This window comes from Mustelus asterias, chromosome 30 (assembly GCF_964213995.1).
Source record: "Mustelus asterias chromosome 30, sMusAst1.hap1.1, whole genome shotgun sequence".
Lineage (NCBI taxonomy): Eukaryota > Metazoa > Chordata > Chondrichthyes > Carcharhiniformes > Triakidae > Mustelus > Mustelus asterias.
The window spans coordinates 16,154,349-16,176,902 of NC_135830.1; the positions used below are offsets into that span (position 1 = coordinate 16,154,349).

Genomic DNA, 22,554 nt, shown 5'->3' on the forward strand with positions numbered 1-22,554 from the left:
TAGTTTGTTCTTTATTGTCAATGTCAGGCTGGGGTTGTTCCTCTTGGAGCAAAGGAGGTTGAGGGGAGATTTGATAGAGGTGGACAAGATTCTGACAGGTTTAGATAAGGTGGACAAAGAAAAGCTGTTCCCATTAGCTGACGGGACAAGGATGAGGGGGTCACAGATTTATGGTTTTGGGTCAGAGAGGAAGGGGGGGGATGTGAGGAAGAATATTTTGATGGAGTGAATGGTAATGACCTGAAACTCGCTGCCTACGAGGGTGGAGGAAGTGGAGACAATAAACAATTACAAAGGAAATTGGATGGGCATTTGGGTTGTTTCAAACAGAAATGCTGACTAAATATCTCTTAACTTCCTAACATCCTGTCACTCTGTGATCCGTGTGAAATTTGAAACCAGGTATTCACAACAAGACTCGAAGAGCATCAGCCCACTGGAGGCAAAGTCATGAGACCGGCCAGTCCAGCAGAAAGAAACCCTCCGACTCTCCCCATTGACCAACTGTGAGAATGAACAAAATGCAGTCCTGGATGTAATTGAGAGCAGAAACAATAACAGCAGAATCCAACCTCTGGAATCACTCGTGAGCGTTTTGGTGTCTCAGCAGGTGGGATGAAGCTCTGAACCCCTTCCCACACTGAGAGCAGGTGAATGGTCTCTCCCCTGTGTGAACTCGCTGGTGTGTCTGCAGGCTGGATAACTGACTGAACCCCTTCTCACACTGAGAGCAGGTGAATGGCCTCTCCCCAGTGTGAAGTCGCTGGTGCGTCTGCAGGCTGGATAACTGAGTGAATCCCTTCCCACACTGAGAGCAGGTGAATGGTCTCTCCCCAGTGTGAACTCGCTGGTGTTTCTGCAGGTTAGCTAATTGACTGAACCCCTTCTCACACTGAGAGCAGGTGAACGGTCTCTCCCCAGTGTGAACTCGCTGGTGTGTCCGCAGGGTGGATAAATCAGTGAATCCCTTCTCACACTGAGAGCGGGTGAATGGTCTCTCCCCAGTGTGGCTGCGCCGATGAACTTCCAGCTGAGATGGGTATCTGTACCTCTTCCCACAGTCCCCACATTTCCATGGTTTCTCCATGGTGCAGGTGTCCTTTCCTCTCTCTTCAGTTGAAGACTCGTCCACACACAGAACAGTCCCCCCCCCCCCCCCCCGCTGTGAATGGTGTGATATTTATTCAGGCTGTGTAACTGGTTCAAGCTCAGTGCACTGGAACACTCTCACTCCAGTGTGGCAGTGTGTTGGCACTTTTCCAGTCACACTGATGTTTGAAATCTTTTCAAGTCACCAGACCGGACAATCATTTCTCCTCAAAGATTCAAAGGCCGATGATATTCAGGTCCCAAGGAATATGACTCTGTCAGATCTAGATGTGACGTTTGAGATTTCAGCCTGTGATTCCTCTTTCGATACCCTGTAAAAGGAGTTTACAGAAGTCATCAGTGTCAGTGCAGCAAAGAAATTTAGAACACACAATTCAAGTTTCTATTGAACATTCCTTCCTCTCTGCAGACTCGAAACGTTGGCTCTATTCGCTCTCTATCTAGGGGATAGCGTGGGACATGATGCTGAGGTAGATCGGCCAATTCTCCATGAATGTTTGAGGCAGTTCGATGGGCTGAATGGCCAACTGCAGCTCCGAATTCTTAGGATTTTTGACTGCTGGACAGGAAGCAGTGAGCATGGATCTGTCAATCAGCCTCAATCAGCACCTTCAGGAGAATTGGGAGGGTGAATATTAGATACAGCAGAGTGAGAATGGAGGGAGAGTGTGTGGGATGGAGATTCACAGCTTTTGGGGAACGAGAGAGGAAAGAATGTTCATTAAAATAATAGAATTCTTATATCTTATCAACCGTCCCTGAGCTTTCACAATGAATCTCTCTTCTCAGGGCACTCTTATCTCTGAGTTGTCTGTGCTGCCAGCAGTCTCACAAAGCAGCTGTCTTTGCGCTGATATGAGAGGCCCTGCGAGGCAAGTTTAATGCTCCATGGCTGTGTGTTTACCATTCTTTCCCTTCATCTGAGCAGGAATATACTTCTCCTGGACTCTTGATATCACACTTTTAAAAGCCTCCCATTAGCCAGTCATTCCTTTCTCTTCAAACAGACTCACATAATCAACATCTGCTAGATCCTGCCTAATGCCCACAACATTGGCCCTGCTCCAGTTTAGGGCCTTAACCTGTGGATCACTCCTATCTTTTTCCAGAACTATTTTAAAACTAATAGTGTTCTGGTCACTGGACACAAAGTGCTCTCCGACTGTCACTTCATTCACTTGCCCTACTTCATTTCTTAAGAGTCTTATAGAAAGTGAGTCCAGCAATTAAAAATGAAAAATAAGGAGCTGGGAGATGAATTGAACAAGTATTTTGCCTCGGTGTTCACAATAGAGGATACAGTTAAAACTCAGAAACAGCTGGAAATCAGAAAACAGAAGTGTGGGATGAACTCTGAAAAATCACAATTCCCAGGGAAGTGGTCCTCAGCAAACTGTTGGAGCTGTGGGCTGATGAGTCCTCGAGTCCTGCTGGGCTCCATTCTCGGGTCTTAACAGAGTGAGATAGTTGATGTGTTGTTTAATTTTCTAAAATTCCCCATCGGGAATTGGATAAATGGAATCAGTGGATGTGCTGTACTTAGATTTCCAGAAGACATTTGATGAGGTGAAACATTAAAGATTATTGCAGCAAATAAAAATTCATGCTGTGGGGATAACATATTGGCGTGGATAGAAAATTGGCTAACAGCAAACAGTGGGCAGAAATGGATCATTTTCTGGTTTGAGAGAGAGAGAGAAACCTGGGCCAACCTTTCCAGAGTCTGCAGCCTCCCTGGATTCACTTCCTTTCCCTTCAGTTGCTGCAAGTCCCCAATTTCCCCCAGAATGAGAAAAGAAATGGAAAGGGGGAGAAAAGAAAGTGTTTTACTCACAGATATTAGCGACAGGAGGAAGTTTCAGTCTGTCTGAAGATCAATCTTCATTCACACAAAGCCAGCGCTCTGATCAGCTGGAAGACCAGTGTCCTTCCGGTCCTCCAACTCTTCCCATTGGTCAGCCCCTCAGCATCAAGGTCAGGGGGTGGGATCTCCGCCGGGCCACCCGGGAGCCCCGCCCCCACCCATTGTTCCCCTCCCCCTGCACCTCCTCGAGCCAAGGTTTCCAGGCAACCGGCTGGCGGCTCCGGACAGAGCGAGAAGCCGCTCGGTGATCGCCCCCTCCCCCCGGCCCGGGACTGCGCATGTCCAAGGGAGAGGGGAAGCTGCGCATGTGCGGGGGTGCTCCCGCTGACCTGCATGCTGAAGGGTTCACCAATGAACTATTCCTTTCTTAACTTTCTGGAAGCCGATTGTCTTCGAACATTCAAAAACCATTTAAACTGCCTTTTTACTCAGCACTTGCTAAAATACTGATTAAAAAACACAAAACTCACAGCTTGGACTCAAATACTACCCAGTGCAAGGAACTCGTCTACTTTCTCAGAAGACTAAGGAAATTTGGCATGTCAGCTACGACTCTCGCCAACTTTTACAGATGCCCCATATCACAGCTTGGTCTGGCTCCTGCTCTGCCCAAGACCGCAAGGAACTACCAAAGGTAGTGAATGTAGCCCAATACATCACGCAAACCAGCCTCCCATCCATTGACTCTGTCTACACTTCCCGCTGCCTCGGCAAAGCAGCCAGCATAATTAAGCACCCCACGCACCCTGGACATTCTCTCTTCCCCTTTCTTCCGTTGGGAAAAAGATACAAAAGTCTGAGGTCACGTACCAACAGAACAGAGTTTTCCCTGCTGCTGTCAGACTTTTGAATGGACTTCCCTTGCATTAAGTTGATCTTTCTCTACACCCAAGCTGTGACTGTAACACTACATTCTGCACTCTCTCATTTCCTTCTCTATGAATGGTATGTTTTGTCTGTTTAGCGCACAAGAAACAAAACTTTTCACTGTATGTTAATACATGTGACAATAGTAAATCAAATCAAACCAAAAAGGCAAATTGATCAGGCTCCCTGCCGATAGGCTTTTGTTCCAATATTTCTGAGTTCCTGACTTGGGGACCTTTCTTTGTGCTTTGGTTGTTCCTGCAGGTCAACACTTGCAAATCTCCTTTATCTTCTTCTGCTCGGGGTCTCGCTGGCTGAGATGTGCTTTCAGTCACATATTCACAGAACATGCGCTGTTACAGATTAATGATCTGGAAGATGGAATGAGGGCATAATTGCTAAATTTAATTTGATTTGATTTTGTTTTGATTTGATTTATTATTGTCACATGTATTAGCATACAGTGAAAAGTACTGTTTCTTGTGCGCTATACACACAAAGCATACCGTACATAGAGAAAGAAATGAGAGAGTGCAGAATGTAGTGTTACAGTCATAGCTAGGGTATAGAGAAAGAGCAACTTAATGCAAGATAAGTCCATTCAAAAGTCTGATGGCAGCAGGGAAGAAGCTGTTCTTGAGTCGGTTGGTACGTGACCTCAGGCTTTTGCATCATTTTTGCAACGGAAGAAGGTGGAAGAGAGGATGTCCGGGGTGCGTGGGGTCCTTAATTATGCTGGCTGCTTTGCCTAGGCAGCGGGAAATGTAGACAGTTAATGGATGGGAGGTTGGTTTACATGATGGATTGGGCTACACTACGACCTCTTGTAGTTCCTTGTGGTCTTGGGCAGAGCAGGAGTCATATCAAGCTATGATACAACCAGAAAGAATGCTTTCTGTGGTGCATCTGTAAAAATTGGTGAGAGTCATAGCTGACATGCCAAATTTCCTCAGTCTTCTGAGAAAGTAGAGGCATTTGTGGGCTTTCTTAACTATAGTGTCAGCATTGGGGGACCAGGACAGGTTGTTCGTGATCTGGACACCTAAAAACTTGAAGGTCTTGACCCTTTCTAAATTTGCGGATGATACAAAGATATGTAGAGGGACGGGTAGTGTTGAGGAAGTCGGGAGGCTGCAGAATGACTTGGACAGACTAGGCAAATGGGCAAAGAAGTGCCAGATGGAATATAACGTGGGGAAGTGTGAGGTTATGCACTTTGGTCGGAAGAATAAAGACGTAGACTATTTTCCAAATGGTGAAAGGCTTCGGAAATCTCAAGCAGAAAGGGACTTGGGAGTCCTGGTTCTGGACTCTCTTAAGGTTAACATGCAGGTTCAGTTGGCAGTTACGAAGGCAAATTCAATGCTAGCATTCACTTCTAGAGGGCTAGAATACAAGAGCAGGGGTGTACTGCTGAGGCGGTATCAGGCTCTGGTCAGACCCCATTTGGAATATTGTGAGCAGTTTTGGGCCCCATCCTAAGGAAGGATGTGCTGGCCTTGGAGGAGGTCCAGAGGAGGTTCACAGGAATGATCCCAGGAATGAAGGGTTTGTCATATGAGGAGCAGTTGAGGAGTCTGGGTCTATCGTCGATGGAGTTCAGAAGGATGAGAGGGGATCTGATTGAAACTTACAGAATACTGAGAGACCGAAATAGAATGGACGTGGAGAGGGTGTTTCCACTAGTGGGACAGACTAGAACTCGAGGTCACAACCTCAGAGTGAAGGGACGCTCCTTTAAAACAGAGATGAGGTGGAATTTCTTGAGAGGAGGGTGGCGAATGTGAAACTCATTGCCACAGTGGGCTGTGGAGGCCAGGTCATTAAGTGTCTTTAAGACAGAGATGGATAGGTTCTTGATCAATAAGGGGATCAAAGGTTACGGGGAGAAGGAAGGAGAATGGGGATGAGAATCATATCAGCCATGATTGAATGGCAGAGCAGACTTGATGGGCCAAATTGCCTCATTCTGCTCTGATATCTTATGGTCATATGGATCACTGTCTTTTAGTCACAAAGGCTGAGGGAGTCATGCCTCTCTCAGGGGGTGGCATTTCTCTCAGGAGCACAACACACAGGGGTCTATGTTCACTCAATGTCTGTTCGAGGCAGAGCGACTGCCCCCAATCAATGAGCTCCTGTGTCCATTCCTCAGTGCAGAACCCCTTCAGCCTGATCCTCCCACAGTACTCAGCCTGATACAGAGTTAGCTCTTCTAACCATCAGCCTTTGCTGTTGTCTTCATTTGCTTTATGGTTACGCATCAGGTTATACTCTCTTTAGGTCAGTCAGGAATTAGGGTCGTGAATGCGGCCATCCACCCCATTAAGTCCATGCTGGTTCCTGTGAATCAAACCATTGCCCCGTTCTATCCCCGTATCCCTGTAGGTTTATTTCCCTCAATTGCCCATCCAATTTCCTTTTGGAAAGATTCCATCATCTCTGTTTCTCTGCCCATCGTAGGAAGTGGGTTCCAGATATTTATCACTTTCATCAAATGAAAATGAATCTGAGAGCAGAGAAGGAGGCCATTCCAGCCATTGTACCCATTATATCCCTTTGAACAAGATCTTCCATTAATCCCATATTTCATTTCGAATCTGTCCAGTTCCCTTTTGAAAGATCCAGTTTAATTTGCTTCCTGCACCATTTTCAGACAGTGAATTCCAAATCACAACAACTCATTCTGTTTTAAACCAAATAATTTCACAACATATTGTGTTTGGATTTTCACAGGGGATTTGGAAATGGAGTGACAGTTGTCACTCAAAATTAAGACTCAGTCTTTATTAATGATCTCCATGAGCGGACTGAGTGTGATGTATCCAAGTTGGTAACTATTCCTAACAAGGAAATTACATTTCTGCAGCTTCTTGCATGACCACAAGATCTTGGAAAGTGTTTTACGGTCAAGTTATTTTGAAGTGTGGTCACTGTTATGATGTGGGAAACTGTAGGGGTGCCTCAGAAATGAAAATGATCACTTTCATCTGTATTAACAGTTAAATATAACTTGGTCAAGGAAGCCATGTTAAACTCGAACATGTGATGAGAACTTTATATCATAAAGCTAAAAGCCTCTAGACACGGCTGAGCAAGCAATTAAGGAATTCTTCAATCATTTTGATAAGCTAGAGGACATTATATTCTGCTAAAGTCTGGCTCAAGAATGAGGCTGATTGTTCAACCTGATCAAGATTAGTAAGAAAGCTTTGTGTCTTTCACAAAGTATATTTTTGAACCATTGTATCTTGTATTAACCAAATGTATTAATTAAAGATTACTGTAATAATTAGCTACCAGTCAGTAACAGATGGTTGAATAAGTAGTGAGCCATAATTGAGTTAAAGTTAATGAATCAATAATGAATCAGTAGTTATAATGAAAGATTGAGTTTTATTTGCAGTCAAATGTAAAAGCTTAATTGCTGTGTATGTAAAGAATGTGCAGTGAAGATAAATGTACTGGCGAGAGAGACCTTCCAGCTCTGATTAGCCTCAACATTTGTACAGGGATTGTATAAAATCAGGTAAAGGGATGGTGTGAAATTATTCTATTGTATTCCTGATAATGACAGAAAATGGGGCAAGTAATTGAGGATACAATTAATCTAGTGACAAAACTGCTTTCTTTCTTCACTACAACCATTACCTCTCCCTTTGCCTTTTGTTCCAGGACATTTTTGACATTTAATCTCGTCGCCCTCTAACCAATCCCTGACTTTCCCTTTTGTTCGACCTGACCCTCCCCCTTTCTCATCAGTATCAAACCCATCACATTTCTCCCTCTAGTTCTGAAGTAGAGTTACATTGGACGTGAAACATTAACTCAGTTTCCCTCCCCACAGATGCTGCCAGACCTGTGTTTTTCCAGTTCTTTCTGTATTTATTTTAGATCTACTTGCAGTGGAGGAAAAACACTATTTACTATCCAGGATAAAATAAATGTCTTTCGTCAGATTTTGTGGATCATTTTGTTTATTTGTTTGTTTAGCTATGATGAGAGGTTGGAGAAACTTGGTTTGTTCTCACTGGAACAAGAGAGGTTGAGGAGCGACCTGATAGAAGTCTACAATATTATGAGGGGCATGGATAGAATGGATAGTCAAACGCTTTTTCCCAGGGTGGAAGAGTCACAGCTTTAAGGAGCGAGGGGCAAGGTTTAAAGGAGATGTATAAGGCAGATTTTGTACACAGAGGGTGGTGGGTGCCTGGAACTCGCTGCCGGGGGTGGTAGTGGAAGCGGATACCGTAGTGACTTTTAAGGGGCATCTGGACAAATACATGAATAGGATGGGAATAGGGGAATATGGTCCCTGGAAGGGTAGGGGGTTTTAGTTAAGTCAGGCAGCATGATCAGTGCAGGCTTGGAGGGCCTGTTCTTGTGATGTAATTTTCTTTGTTCTTATTTCATTGGAAATGTGCTCTCCCAGGCTCAAAGAGCATCAGCTCATTGGAAGCAGAGGGGCGAAACCGGCCAGTCCAGCAGAAAGAAAACCCTTCAACCTTCCACTTCACCAACTGTCAGAATGAACGTGGTTCAGTGCTGGATGTGATTAACAGCAGAAACCAACTCGGTAATCATTTGTGAATCCGTTGGTGTTTCTGCAGGTTGGATAACCGAGTCAATCCCTTCCCACACATCGAGCAGGCGAACGGCCGCTCCGCAGTGTGAACTTGCTGGTGTATCCGCAGTGCAGATAACCATTTAAATCTCATTGTGCAGTGAGAGCAGCTGAACGGCCTCTCCTCAGTGTGAATGCGCTGGTGGGACACCAGATCCACTGAGCTTTTGAAAAAATATGTATTTTAATTTACCACATAATGCCAGATTTCAGTTTGTATTTCAAAATTGAATTGAGAATGTCTGAGAGCAAATGGTAAAATGAGGTTTGAGACACCAGCTGCAATTATTTTCTGTGACTGATGATACCTTTGTGCCTGTGCAGGAGGTCATTCCGCTGCTGTTGTGGCACAAATAAAATGGAGCCTTTCCTCGGAACAGGCCCATGTTAATGGTCACCGTGGTGTTTCATTGGTGAGCAGAGCACATGTGACTATTGTGTTAACAACAGCGTCAGTGGGGCTGCACGTCCCCTGACTTGGAAGGAAAATAATTGACTCCTTGATTGTACTCTCAATCTGTACATGGTCTGGAGGACTGAATCCAGCTGGAGGGAGAGGGAGCTGAGCTCAGAGTGGAGATGGGGCAATGAGTTTGATTTCAGCTCAGGGACAAGAGAGAGTGTGTGGGATGGGGATCATAGCTCAAGATAAATGAAATAGAGAAATGTTTCGTGGAAACTGAAATTGTCTGTTCTTAAGTATTTTTTAAAAACTCTTTTTGCAGGGAACTAGAAGAGGAGGATTCACAGACAGGAAACTCAAACTAAACTTCAGATCAAAGTCTGACAGAGCCATTCGATTCATCATGACCTGAATATGATTGCTTTTGACAGTGGAGGGAGAAATCATTCCCTGTTTTGTCAGTGGGAGAAAATTTCAAAATTCAATGTGACAGAAAAAGAACTGAGACACGCACACACCCAAGTGAGAGCGCTCCAGTTAACTGACTGTGAATCGAGCTTTAACCAGTTACACAGCCTGAAAAACACCACACCATTCACAGTGGGGAGAAACCATACACATGGTGTGTATGTGGATGAGGCTTCAACTAATCATCCAACCTGGAGAGACAGAAGGACACCAGCACCATGGACAAACCGTGGAAATGTGAGGATTGTGGTAAAGGATTCAATTATCCATCCCGGTTGGAAACCCATCGACACGGTCACATTGGGGCTGGGAAAATGGAGAAACCATGGAAATGTGATGATAGTGGTAAAGGATTCAATTATCCGTACTTGCTGGAAAACCATAGACACAGTCACACTGGAGAGAGGCCATTCATCTGTTCTGTGTGTGGGAAAGGATTCACTACCTCATCCCACCTGCTGTTACACCAGCGAACTCACACTGAGGAGAGGCCGTTCAGCTGCTCCACCTGTGGAAAGGGATTCTCATGTTCATCCAACCTCAGTGCACATCAGTGAGTTCACACTGGGGAGAGATCGTTCACCTGCTCCTTGTGTGGGAAGGATTTTGCTGGGCCATCCGGTCTTTGGTCACACCAGCGAATTCACACAGGAGAGAAGCCATTCACCTGTTCTGTGTGTGGTAAGAGATTCACTCTGTCATCTAACCTGCTGTCACACCAGTGAGTTCACACAGAGGAGAGACCGTTCAGCTGCACTTCCTGTGGAAAGAGGTTCAGGTCTTCATCCAACCTCAGTGCACACAAGCGAGTTCACACTGGGGAAAGGCCGTTCACCTGTTCCACGTGTGGGAGGGAATTCACCAATTCATCCGGCCTCCTGTCACATCAGCGAATTCACACTGAGGAGAAGCCATTTATTTGCACATACTGTGGAAAGAGTTTCAGGCAGTTATCAATCCTCACTGCTCATCAACGCACTCACACTGGGGAGAGACCATTCACTTGCTCCGTGTGTGGGAAGGGAGTCACTCAGTCTGGCAGCCTGCATTTACATGAGCTCACCCACACTGGGGAGAGGCCATTCACCTGCTCTGTGTGTGGGAAGGGATACACTCGGTCATCCCACTTGCTGACACATCTGCAAGTTCACAATTGCCTGCAGGAGTTGGGTTTTGCAGTTACTGCAGCTGTTAATCACATCCAGGATTGATAGTCTGACAATATTTGGTTTGTTTCTGCTGACATTAACAATCACTACAACTGGCTGAAGTTTAATATTCTGAGATGTCACTGATTTTCAGGGCTGCTGTGTCCCTTTTTGAAAGCACCATCTGTGATTTTTTTTATGTTCAGGAACTTTCAACAGGAACTTGTTTATAATAAGTTTATGAACTATTCCTGCAATCTTAAATTGATGTTTGGTGCAAACTGTACAATTCGGTGTCTGAAAGGTTCCACTGATTAAGATTTCCAATTAGAAAATACTGACAATTCTTACTGACTTGCACATTATTCACAGTGACACTTCCACGATCACATTTAATTATCAAGGAACATAAAACAATGCACAGATACTTGTTAGAACTGAACTTGAATATTGCTGAAAAAGGAGACCTGTTGCTGAATCTCTTCATCATGCACTCATCAGGACAAACAGAAAAATGCCAAATTTGAAATGATCACAATTGGTGGACTCTCATTGACTTGAAGCATCACCATGGAGAAATCAATAGAAGACTGTAGGTTTCTCAAGCTTCTGGGAAATTCAAAAAAGGTGCAAGGCTTGAAAATTCTCCTTTTGTTCGCAGGGAAAGGATCGCTGCATATAAATGTAAGGTGCTTCTTACAACTATAACTGAGCCGTATTATGAACTCGATTGATCATCTTCAATTGATTATGAGTGTAGCTATTGGCACACTCAGGATTGTTCAGCAAGTGCTGCCCAATCTGTAATCACAGTAAACATTGTATTTTTGGTTTTGTGAGTGTGGGCTGCTGAAAACAAATCACTACCTATTCTGACAAATCAAGGAACATGCTGTTTTATTCTATCAGCCACTCGCTGGGATGTACGGCCTGGTACCCAGCACTGCACTGGCAAAGATATTCATACAGTAAGAAGTTTAACAACACCAGGTTAAAGTCCAACATTATCCCAGGATAAAGTTGGACTTTATCCTGGTGTTGTTAAACTTCTTACTGTGTTTACTCCAGTCCAATGCCGGCATCTCCACATCAAACATATTCATACCCAGTCTTGCTCAGTTGTGTGGGAGGCTGAATGCCTTTTTGGTGCTGGCAGCTAATTAGTGGAAAGTATCACTCGTGTAACCACGACATAGTCGCAGAATGAAACAGATTAGTGTTCCCTCTGTATTGTGCAGCCTTGTGATTGTGCTAAACGCCATCACTTTCAGATCTGAAAAGTGCCTGGGTCAAGGTCAAATTACCCCAGAAAGGGAATTTTCTCTCAAATCTGAAGCAACAGGTTAAACAAATCATTTCACACTGAAACACATCTTCAACGTTGCGGTAGTTTGTTCAGTTACACACTTGGTGATCACGTGACTCTGGTTGTAGCATTCCTGAGCCTCATTGGAGGCATTCCTCACATGAGCCGAGTTTGAGGAGAGTATCTCTGGCCTCCGGTGATGCAGCCGCTGAATCTATTCCTGGAAAAAACACATTTGGAATGTTGTGATAATGTTGTCTGAATCCATCAGGACAATTTTGTATTCAAGTGGGGGGGGTGGATAATGTTCACTGTTCTTTATTTGGTTCTGGGGGATAATGTTCACTGTTTTATATTCGGGTCGGGGGCGGGGGGGTAATGTTCACTGTTTTATATTCGGGTCTGGGGGGATAATGTTCATTGTTTTATATTTGGGTCTGGGGGATAATGTTCACTGTTTTATATTTGGCTCTGGGGTAATAATGTTGTTTTATATTTGGGTCTGGGGGATAATGTTCACTGTTTTATATTCGGGTAGGGGGATAATGTTCACTGTTTTATATTCAGGTCTGGGGGGAGAATGTTCACTGCTTTATATTCGGGTCTGGGAGATAATGTTCACTGTTTTATATTCGGGTCTGGGGGGGATAATGTTCACTGTTTTATATTCGGGTCTGGGGGGGATAATGTTCACTGTTTTATATTCGGGTCTGGGGGGGGGGGATAATGTTCACTGTTTTATATTCGGGTCTGGGGGATAATGTTCACTGTTTTATATTCGGGTTGGGGGATAATGTTCACTGTTTTATATTCAGGTCTGGGGGGAGAATGTTCACTGCTTTATATTCGGGTCTGGGAGATAATGTTCACTGTTTTATATTCGGGTCTGGGGGGGAGAATGTTCATTACTTTATATTCGGGTCTGGGGGGGATCATGTTCACTGTTTTATATTCGGGTCTGGGGGGGATAATGTTCACTGTTTTATATTCGGTTCTGGGGGGGGGATAATGTTCACTGTTTTGTATTCGGGTCTGGGGGATAATGTTCACTGTTTTATATTCGGGTTGGGGGATAATGTTCACTGTTTTATATTCATGTCTGGGGGATAATGTTCACTGTTTTATATTCGGGTCTGGGGGGAGAATGTTCACTGCTTTATATTCGGGTCTGGGGGATAATGTTCACTGTTTTATATTCGGGTCTGGGAGATAATGTTCACTGTTTTATATTTGCGTCTGCGGGGATAATGTTCACTGTTTTATATTCGGGTCTGGGGGGGATAATGTTCACTGTTTTATATTCGGGTCTGGGGGATAATGTTCACTGTTTTATATTCGGGTCTGGGGGGGATAATGTTCACTGTTTTATATTCGGGTCTGGGGGGATAATGTTCACTGTTTTATATTCGGGTCTGGGGGATAATGTTCACTGTCTGGGGTTTGTTAGCTCGGGTTGATTCTGCAGACGGTGCATTCTCAGTTGTCAGAGCTCTCATTAAAAGCCCTAATTTCCAGTCAGTGACTGAGTTGTCTCTGATGGGATGGAGAATCAGAGTGGGGGTAATGTGCTTCATGGACAGCGATGGGTGGGAGTGAGTATAAAATAAACCCGGACTACACCAGGTAATTGTGAGAACATTAAAACAATCACAAAAAATCATAGCACCATGTTGGAAAACAGAATACTTTGGCTCAATCTTTGATCAATTTTGTTTGATTCAATATTTTGAGTGGTTTGTTGGATTGCTGGTTATTTTCGAATGTCAGCTCAGCACCATCATTTTGACCATTAACTCGGCCCCGGTGACTGCTGCATTTTTCCAGCACCTTCTGTTTTAATTTTAAGTGGAACCTTAATATCTGCTTAGTACACAGGCCAATTTATCTTTCTAGGGGTGAGTGTGTCTGAGAGGTATGCAACTGGAAAACATTTTCCATTCATCTCCTATCTTGCTGCAGTATATAGATATTGTTCTCACTCTGCCAGCAGGGCTGTGGGATTAATTGGATAGATCTTAAAGACAGCCCGACTGGGCAGGATGAGCCAAATGGTTTCCATCTGTGATGTATCATTCTATAAAACATTCAGGTTCAGGAGAAAGAAAGTGAAAGAAACCAATCTCTGTGGGATTTACCCAACCTGTGTGAGCACCTTCAGGGGAGCAGAGAGAGAGGGAAACCAGTGGGAAAAGTTTTTAAAACTCGGGGTATTCCCACAGGAGAGCACTGGTTTAAATCAATTTTAGAAGTAGAGAATGGCAGCGCACAAATTCCGAGGAATGCATTTTTAAAAATTAATTGATCTTCATTGAACAAGATAATTTCGTACTATTGTCTTTGACAATGACGCCGTTAATTCCCAGGTGCCCTTGCGGGTGTGAAGGTGTCCTATTCATTACACAGGAGCCTATTGCGCAGGCGCAGTGCTATGTCTCGCGCGTGCACAGTATCACTTTGCCCGGAGTCCTGCGAGTGCGGGAGACGCTTTTATCCCCAGGTGAGTTGGTGGGGCTGCGGGAGAAATGGAGTCGGGGGAGGGAGGGAGCTATGGTTTCACAAACATCCGCTGTAGGCCGCACGGCCCGAATACGACCCTGCAGGTCCCGGGTTTACAGCTCCCAGGCTTTTATCCCGGGAACAGGCACCGGTTATCGGCCGCCATCTTGTTTCAGCGGAGAAGGAGAGCGCATGCGCTGCTGTCGGTGGCGGGTCACAATGGGCGTGGTTTCAGGGGCTGGTTCAGAACCTCGATCTTCAGAGGGACAATAGGTAGCAGGGCGCATGCGCAACTATCCAAGAACAGGAGCCAGTCATTCGGCCCATCGAGCTTGCTGCATCATTCAATAAGATCATGTCGACTTTGCTCCCCCACCCCGTCCATACCCTTGACTCTCTTGTGGATCAAAACCTCAGCTTTGAATATATTCAATGACCTGCCTCCAATCCTCACTGGTGAAGACAGAGTTCCAAAGATCAACAACCCGCTGAGAGAAAAGATCTCTCTTCATCTTAAATTTGGGATCCTTTATTTTTACTTGATTTCCACACCAGAGGAAACATCCTCTCAGCATCTACCTTGTCAAGCACCTTATATCATATGAATCATAGAATCCCTACAGTGCAGAAGGAGGCCATTCGGCCCATCGAGTCTGTACAGACCACAATCCCACCCAGGCCCCATCCCCACAACCCCATGCATTTGACACTAGGGTCAATTTATCATGGCCAATCCACCTAACCCACACATCTTTGGACTGTGAGAGGGAACCGGAACACCTGGACGAAACCCACACAGACATGGACAGAAAATGTGCAAACTCCACACAGACAGTGACCCAAGGCTGGAATTGAACCCGGGACCCTGGTACTGTGAGGCAGCAGTGCTAACCACCGTGCCGCCCTTAAATTCCCAGATGTAGCAATAACTTCTCAGTCTTTTAAACTCCAATGAGTGCAGGCCCAAGCTGCTCATCCTCAAAGACAAAACTCCTCATTTCAGGAATCAACCAACTGGATCTTCCTCGAAATGCCTCCACTGCAATTTTGTCCCAGCTAAAGTAATTCTGTGCCAGATAAGAGGAGAGAATGTTTTGAATTTCTGTCCTGGACAGATGCTGATGGATTTTGGAAACTCCTTTTACAGGGGATTAGAAGGGAAAGATTTACACACAGCAAACTCAGACCAAAAAAAATTCTGTCCTGAATTTCTAACCTTGAATTACACCTATAACTTTTGTCATTTAGAACATAGAACATAGAACATGGAACAGTACAGCACAGAACAGGCCCTTCGGCCCATGATGTTGTGCCGAGCTTTATCTGAAACCAAGATCAAGCTATCCCACTCCCTATCATCCTGGTGTGCTCCATGTGCCTTTCCAATAACCGCTTAAATGTTCCTAAAGTGTCTGACTCCACTATCACTGCAGGCAGTCCATTCCACACCCCAACCACTCTCTGCGTAAAGAACCTACCTCTGATATCCTTTCTATATCTCCCACCACGAACCCTATAGTTATGCCCCCTTGTAATAGCTCCATCCACCCGAGGAAATAGTCTTTGAACGTTCACTCTATCTATCCCCTTCATCATTTTATAAACCTCTATTAAGTCTCCGCTCAGCCTCCTCCACTCCAGAGAGAACAGCCCGAGCTCCCTCAACCTTTCCTCATAAGACCTACCCTCCAAACCAGGCAGCATCCTGGTAAATCTCCTCTGCACTCTTTCCAGCGCTTCCACATCCTTCTTATAGTGAGGTGACCAGAACTGCACACAATATTCCAAATGTGGTCTCACCAAGGTCCTGTACAGTTGCAGCATAACCCCACGGCTCTTAAACTCCAACCCCCTGTTAATAAAAGCTAACACACGATAGGCCTTCTTCTTTACAGGGAGAAGATTTGAAGACTGCAACATTTTTCCTGGACACCAATCTCTCAGATCTTTGCAGCTGCAGACTCCAGCAGGAGATTTAAAATTTGAAAACAATGAAATTACTTTGGGGTGAGTGTTACTGGGCATTAATTTAAATTTAGTGCATTCTCTGATTCCATGGATCTCAGGCTGACTCCTTTGCCATGGATGGGGAGGCAATGGTGCAGTGATAATGTCATTGGATTAGTAATACAGGGATCCAGGGCAATTCAGTGAGAACCCTGGGATCGAATCCCACAACTGCAGATGTTGAAATTTGTATTCAGTAAAAATCTAGAATTAGAAGTCCATTGATGACAATTGTCATGAAAATCCATCTGATTTAATAATGTCCTTTAAAGAAGGAAATTACCACATCCCCCAGCAATGCAAACCACTCAGTTCAAGGGCAATGAGTTATGGGCAATAGATGCTGACGCAGCCAACACATAGAGTCATAGAGCAACACAGCTCGGAAACAGGCCCTTGGGCCCAACTGATCCATGCCAACCATGGTGCCCTCCCAGCTAGTCCCAATTGCCCATGTTTGGCTCATATCCCTCTAATCTTTTCCAATCCATGGACTTATCCAAATGCTTTTTAAATGTTGCTATTGAACCTGCCTCAACCACTTTCTCTGGCAGCTCATTCCATGTACGCACCACCCTCTGCATGAAGAAGTTGCCCCTCAGGTCCCTTTTAATCTTTTCCCTCTCACCTTAAACCTATGCCCTCCAGTTTTCAATTCTCCAACCCTGGGAAAAAGACTATGGGCCGGATTTTACCAAACCTTCGTGCCTGTTTTCAAGTGCGAAATCGCGGTAAAGTTGGGCATCGGGCCTGTACCACGATCTGCGCCCGATTCCGAGCAGATCGCGGCTTTACCAACACCAGGGCCCACGCCTGAATCGGGCAGCCCGCCGATTTAAATGCATTTGCATGCATTTAAATCGACTTAATGAACCGCGCGCCCAACTCTACCACCAAAGCCCACTTTACCGTCTTCTGGCCCGACCCGCGTCCACGCTTTTACCGACCTGCAAACTAAAAGTCTGCGTTCGCCGCAGCAGCCTCCAAAGAGCAGGAGTCAGAGACTGCAACGGCTCTCTGACCCAGGTCATCCTCTGGTCAGGGCAGGAGGGGGTGGGAGGAGGAGAGGGAGTGTGACGTCTCATCCCCTGGGGGGAGGGGAGGGGAGGAGAGGGGGTGTGACGTCTCATCCCCTGGGGGGAGGGGAGGGGAGGAGAGGGGGTGTGACGTCTCATCCCCTGGGGGGAGGGGAGGGGAGGAGAGGGGGTGTGACCGATCATCCCCTGGGGGGAGGGGAGGAGAGGGGGTGTGACGTCTCATCCCCTGGGGGGGGGGGGGAGGGGAGGAGAGGGGGTGTGACCGATCATCCCCTGGGGGGAGGGGAGGGGAGGAGAGGGGGTGTGACCGATCATCCCCTGGGGGGAGGGGAGGAGAGGGGGTGTGACGTCTCATCCCCTGGGGGAGGGCGGGGGGGGGGGGAAGAGAGGAGAGGGGGTGTGACCGATCATCCCCTGGGGGGGTCCCCGCTGAACTTTAAAATATACAACTTTCTGAGGCACACAGCCAGCATTCAGACACACCTGTAAGGCTTTGTTTTCCAAGAGGGTGGCATTACAATTGAACAGTAAAAGAAGCAATGAAGTATAAAATGTTGGACTCTGAAACTTATGCTACTATGTCTAAATGTGCAGCATTTGGGGAGGGGGACTTTTTAAGATCACTTTTTACTACTGGTGTAACAGAATATTGTTCTCAAACTGTATCTGCATTTTACAATGTTTTAAAGAAAATGCTACTCTCTGTAATGCCACCCTCTTGGAAAACAAAGCCTTACATTCTCCTACATTCTCCTACGTTCGAAGGAATAAAGCCCTCGCCTGTCCAACCTCTCGTGATCACTCAGACCCACGAGTCCCGGCAACATCCTCATAAATCTTCTTTGCACTCTTTCCAGTTTATCAATGTCTTTCCTATAACAGGGTTACAAAAACTGTCCACAATACTCCAAGTGCAGCCTCACCAACAACTCATACAACTATAACATAGTGTCCCAACTCCTATACTCAGTGCCCTGACTGATGAAGGCCAGTGTGCTAAATGCCTTCTTCACCACTCTGTCTACCTGTGCCGCCACTTCCAACAACTATGTACTTGTACTCCTGGGTCCCTCTGTTCCTCAACACTCCCCAGGGCCTTACCATTCACTGTACAAGTCCTACCCTGGTTTGACTTTCCAAAATGCAACACTCACACTTAAGACCATAAGACATAGGAGCAGAATTAGGCCACTTGTCCCATCGAGTCTGCTCCGCCATTCAGTCATGTCTGATATTTTTCTCATCCCCATTCTCCTGTCTTTTCCCCATCTCCCCGATCCCCTTATTAATCAAGAACATATATATTTCTGTCTTAAAGACAGTCAATGACCCGGCCTCCACAGCCTTCTGCGGCAAAGAGTTCCACAAATTCACCACTCTCTGGCTGAAGAAATTCCTCCTTATCTCTATTTTAAAGGATCGTCCCTTTCGCCTGAGGTTGTGCCTCTGTACTCTGTATTATCTGTACTGAAATCCATTTGCCAATCATCGACCCACTTCCCTAACCGATCAACTGATCAAGATCTCCCTGTAATTTTTGATAACCTTCTTCACTATCAGCGATACCTCCTAATTTAGTATCGTCTGCAAACTTGCTAACCATGCTTTTTATGGATTTTTAAATGGCCATCCATTTCTCTCTTTGACCTCTGCCCTCCCTGATCAGCTCTCTGCCATTGTCTACCTTCCTCTGCCTCTAATAATGGGTGTATTTTAACTATTATTTCCGCAAGCTATGTCTTGATGAGGTTTTTACCACTTCACAACTCTGTTCACTGCTGAGTTACCAGCTTAGTCTTACAATGTTCAGGAACTGTTTCTCTTCCACTGGAGATCATTTCCCTTCCACTTCTGAGCTTATATTAACCAACAAAATCTGATACATTTTTATTCCCTGTAATTCATTCTGCCCACCCTGAAACGTTAATCTTCTTTCTGTCTAAAAGGATGGTCTCTTTCCTAATGTTCACAATTAAAGGGCAGGAGATGGCTGACATTTAAGGGGACAGTAAATTAATAGAGGACAGAGATATGTCTAGTGTTATTATATGGTACCCAGATTAGATAAATTATTTATTTTTCTGTAATAAAATACATTTATTATTATTTCTTGCAGTAATATAATGCTGTAGCAATGTTATACATTTCCAGTCATAAAGTCATTACAGCACAGAAGGAATCCATTTGGTAACTCGAGTCCATGCTGACTCTCTGTATAACATTCCAGTCCCATTCCCACTCTACATCCCCATTCTCCTGAAAGTTTATTTCCTTCAAGTGCCCATCCACTTTCATTTATAAATAGAATCCTGTTCTGACTTTCTATCCTGTACTGACACTGATGACTTTTGTAAACTAATTTCACAGGACATTGAAAGAGGAATCACAGCCCGAAATCTCAAACGTCACGTCTAGATCTGACAGAGTCATATTCCTTGGGAGCTCAATATCATCGGACTTTGAATCTCGAAGGAGAAATGATTGTCCAGTCTGTTGATTTGAAAAGATTTCAAACATCAGTGTGACTGGAAAAGCACCAACACACTGCCACACTCGAGTGAGAGTGTTCCAGCGCACGGACTAAAGAGCTTTAACCAGTTACACAGCCTGAATAAATATCACATCATTCACAGCAGCGAGAGACTGTACCCGTGTTCTGTGTGTGGACGAGGCTTCAACGGATTGTCCACACAAGAGAGAGGCAAGGACACCTGCACCATGGAGAAACCATGGAAATGTGCAGACTGTGGGAAGAGATGCAGATACCCAAATGAGCTGGAAGCTCATCGGCGCAACCACACTGGGGAGAGACCATTCATGTGCTCTCAGTGTGGGGAGGGATTCACTCAATCATTCAACCTGCAGAGACACCAGCGAGTTCACACTGAGGAGAGACCGTTCACGTGTTCTCAGTGTGGGAAGGGATTCATTCAGTCATTCAACCTGCTGACACACCAGCGAGTTCACACTGGGGAGAGGCTGTTCACGTGTTTTCAGTGTGGGGAGGGATTCAGTCATTTATCCAGCCTGCGGCGGCACCAGCGAGTTCACACTGGGGAGAAGCCATTCACTTGCTCTCAGTGTGGGAAGGGATTCACTCGGTCATCTGACCTGCGGATACACCAGCGAGTTCACACTGGGGAGAGGCCATTCATCTGCTCTCAGTGTGGGAAGGGATTCGCTTGTTCATCCAACCTGCGGGCACATGAGCACATTCATACTGGGGAGAGGCCATTCACCTGCCCTCAGTGTGGGAAGGGATTCGCTCAGTCATCCCACCTGTTGAGACACCAGCGAGTTCACGAGTGATTCCAGAGGTTGGATTCTGCTGTTATTGTTTCTGCTCTCAATTACACCCAGGACTGCATTTTGTTCATTCTCACAGTTGGTCAATGGGGAGGGTCGGAGGGTGACCTTCCTGCATCTCTGACCCAAAACCATAAATCTGTGTCCCCCTCATCCTTGTCCCATCAGCTAATGGGAACAGCTTTTCTTTGTCCACCTTATCTAAACCTGTCAGAATCTTGTCCACCTCTATCAAATCTCCCCTCAACCTCCTTTGCTCCAAGAGGAACAACCTCAGCCTGACATCCCACAATAAAGAACAAACTAACAGAATATGTTAATACCTGAAATCAAATGGGAATGTTTAATTTCTGTTTTAAAGATATTGTGAATATATTGTCCTGGACAATAAAGGAATTGGAATAACTCATCTTGGGTGTGGTTGAATGGAATATATCAATCTGGTATCCACCTGCAGTCTAGTGAAAGTCTGGAATGTGTAGCTGGAAATCCCACCCTAACAGCACTGTGAGTGTACCTACACCTCAGGCATTATAGCAGTTCAAGAAGGCAGTGTTGGGGTTGATCGTGGCCGAGGCAGCTACATACAGCCACATATTCTGTTATAATTGAAGGACTGCAGATTGAATGTGAGGCATTATGGGACTGGACTATCTTGACCACATTCCTGTGACTGCTCAGTTTCTGCAATCACGGACCATTAAAGCTGCTCAGCAGGGCCCCAACAGAGGACCTGGTGAGAATATTTACTCAGAATGAGTTAGAATTAAACTGGGGCGGCACAGTGGCACAGTGGTTAGCACTGCTGCCTCACAGCGCCAGGAACCCGGGTTCGATTCCCAGCTTGGGTTACTGTCTGTGTGGAGTTTGCACATTCTCCCCGTGTCTGTGTAGGTTTTCTCCCGGTGCTCCGGTTTCCTCCCACAGTACAAAGAAATGCGGGTTAGGTGGATTGGCCATGCTAAATTGCCCCTTAGTGTCAGGGGGTCTTGCGAGGGTAAATGCATGGGGTTATGGGGATAGGGTCGGTGGGATTGTGGTTGGTGCAGACTTGATGGGCCGAATGGCCTCCTTCTGCACTGTAGAGATTCTATGAGATTATTGCAGGACCGGCTGGTGTTCAGCGACTGAGATACCTGGAATCTGTAAAAAAGGGGTCTGACTAATCAACAGACGGGGGTAGGTCGCTGACTAAGAAGTTAAGAAGCGTTTTCAGGCATGTTTAAATTATTTTATCATGAATTTGTGATAAGAACTGTGAGGGACTTGTGACCCGTAGTCGGTGAAGTGACGGTACACTCCAAGTAGCACTGGACTGAAAAGTGGACCTCTAAGAGTGGATTCTAATGGTTATAATCCAACCCAAGCATGGCCAGTGAAAAATTCAGAGCTCGAGTGGGGACTGGACAGATTTCTTACCTGTCTTTTGGAAACTAAGAGCAAGGAACTTATCGATAAAATGATTTGAGAATAGCGCCAACATTTTGAGTCTGGATGACACTTCATAGGAGCTCTCATGAAGGGTCATCCAGACTTGAAACGTTGGCTCTATTCTCTCCCTACAGATGCTGTCAGATCTGCTGGGATTTTCCAGCATTTTCTGTTTTTGTTTTACTTTTATAATAAATGATTCGGTCTGATTGGAATCCCCACGACCCTCCCGCAAAACAGAGAGAAAGTGGTGACAAAAGGAGAAAAAGGATATGGATGATAGAGTCTGGGTTCTGATTCTCTGAGCCCATGTAGAATTAACAAAATGAGTGAACCAGTTTATAAAGAACAGAAATTACCCATCCCTAACAATAACTGATCAAATTAAAATAGGTTGAGGAATATAACAAAACAATTAATAGATGAAGTTTAAAATCAAGTTTCTTTTGTTGTTAGAGAGGGGAATTTTCACAGGAACTTCATTGCA

At 45.3% G+C, this 22,554-nt stretch overlaps 1 protein-coding gene across 1 annotated transcript in view; it reads right to left on the reverse strand.

Annotated features, from left to right (window-relative positions):
- Window positions 1-580: 580 nt before the first annotated feature.
- The window catches only part of LOC144480922 (uncharacterized), a 61,546-nt gene continuing 39,572 nt past the window's right edge, over window positions 581-22,554 (reverse strand). The window contains exon 5 of the mRNA XM_078200547.1: window positions 581-1,024. Within this exon, the coding sequence (XP_078056673.1) occupies window positions 581-1,024 (444 nt within the window). The remainder of the gene's footprint in view (window positions 1,025-22,554) is intronic.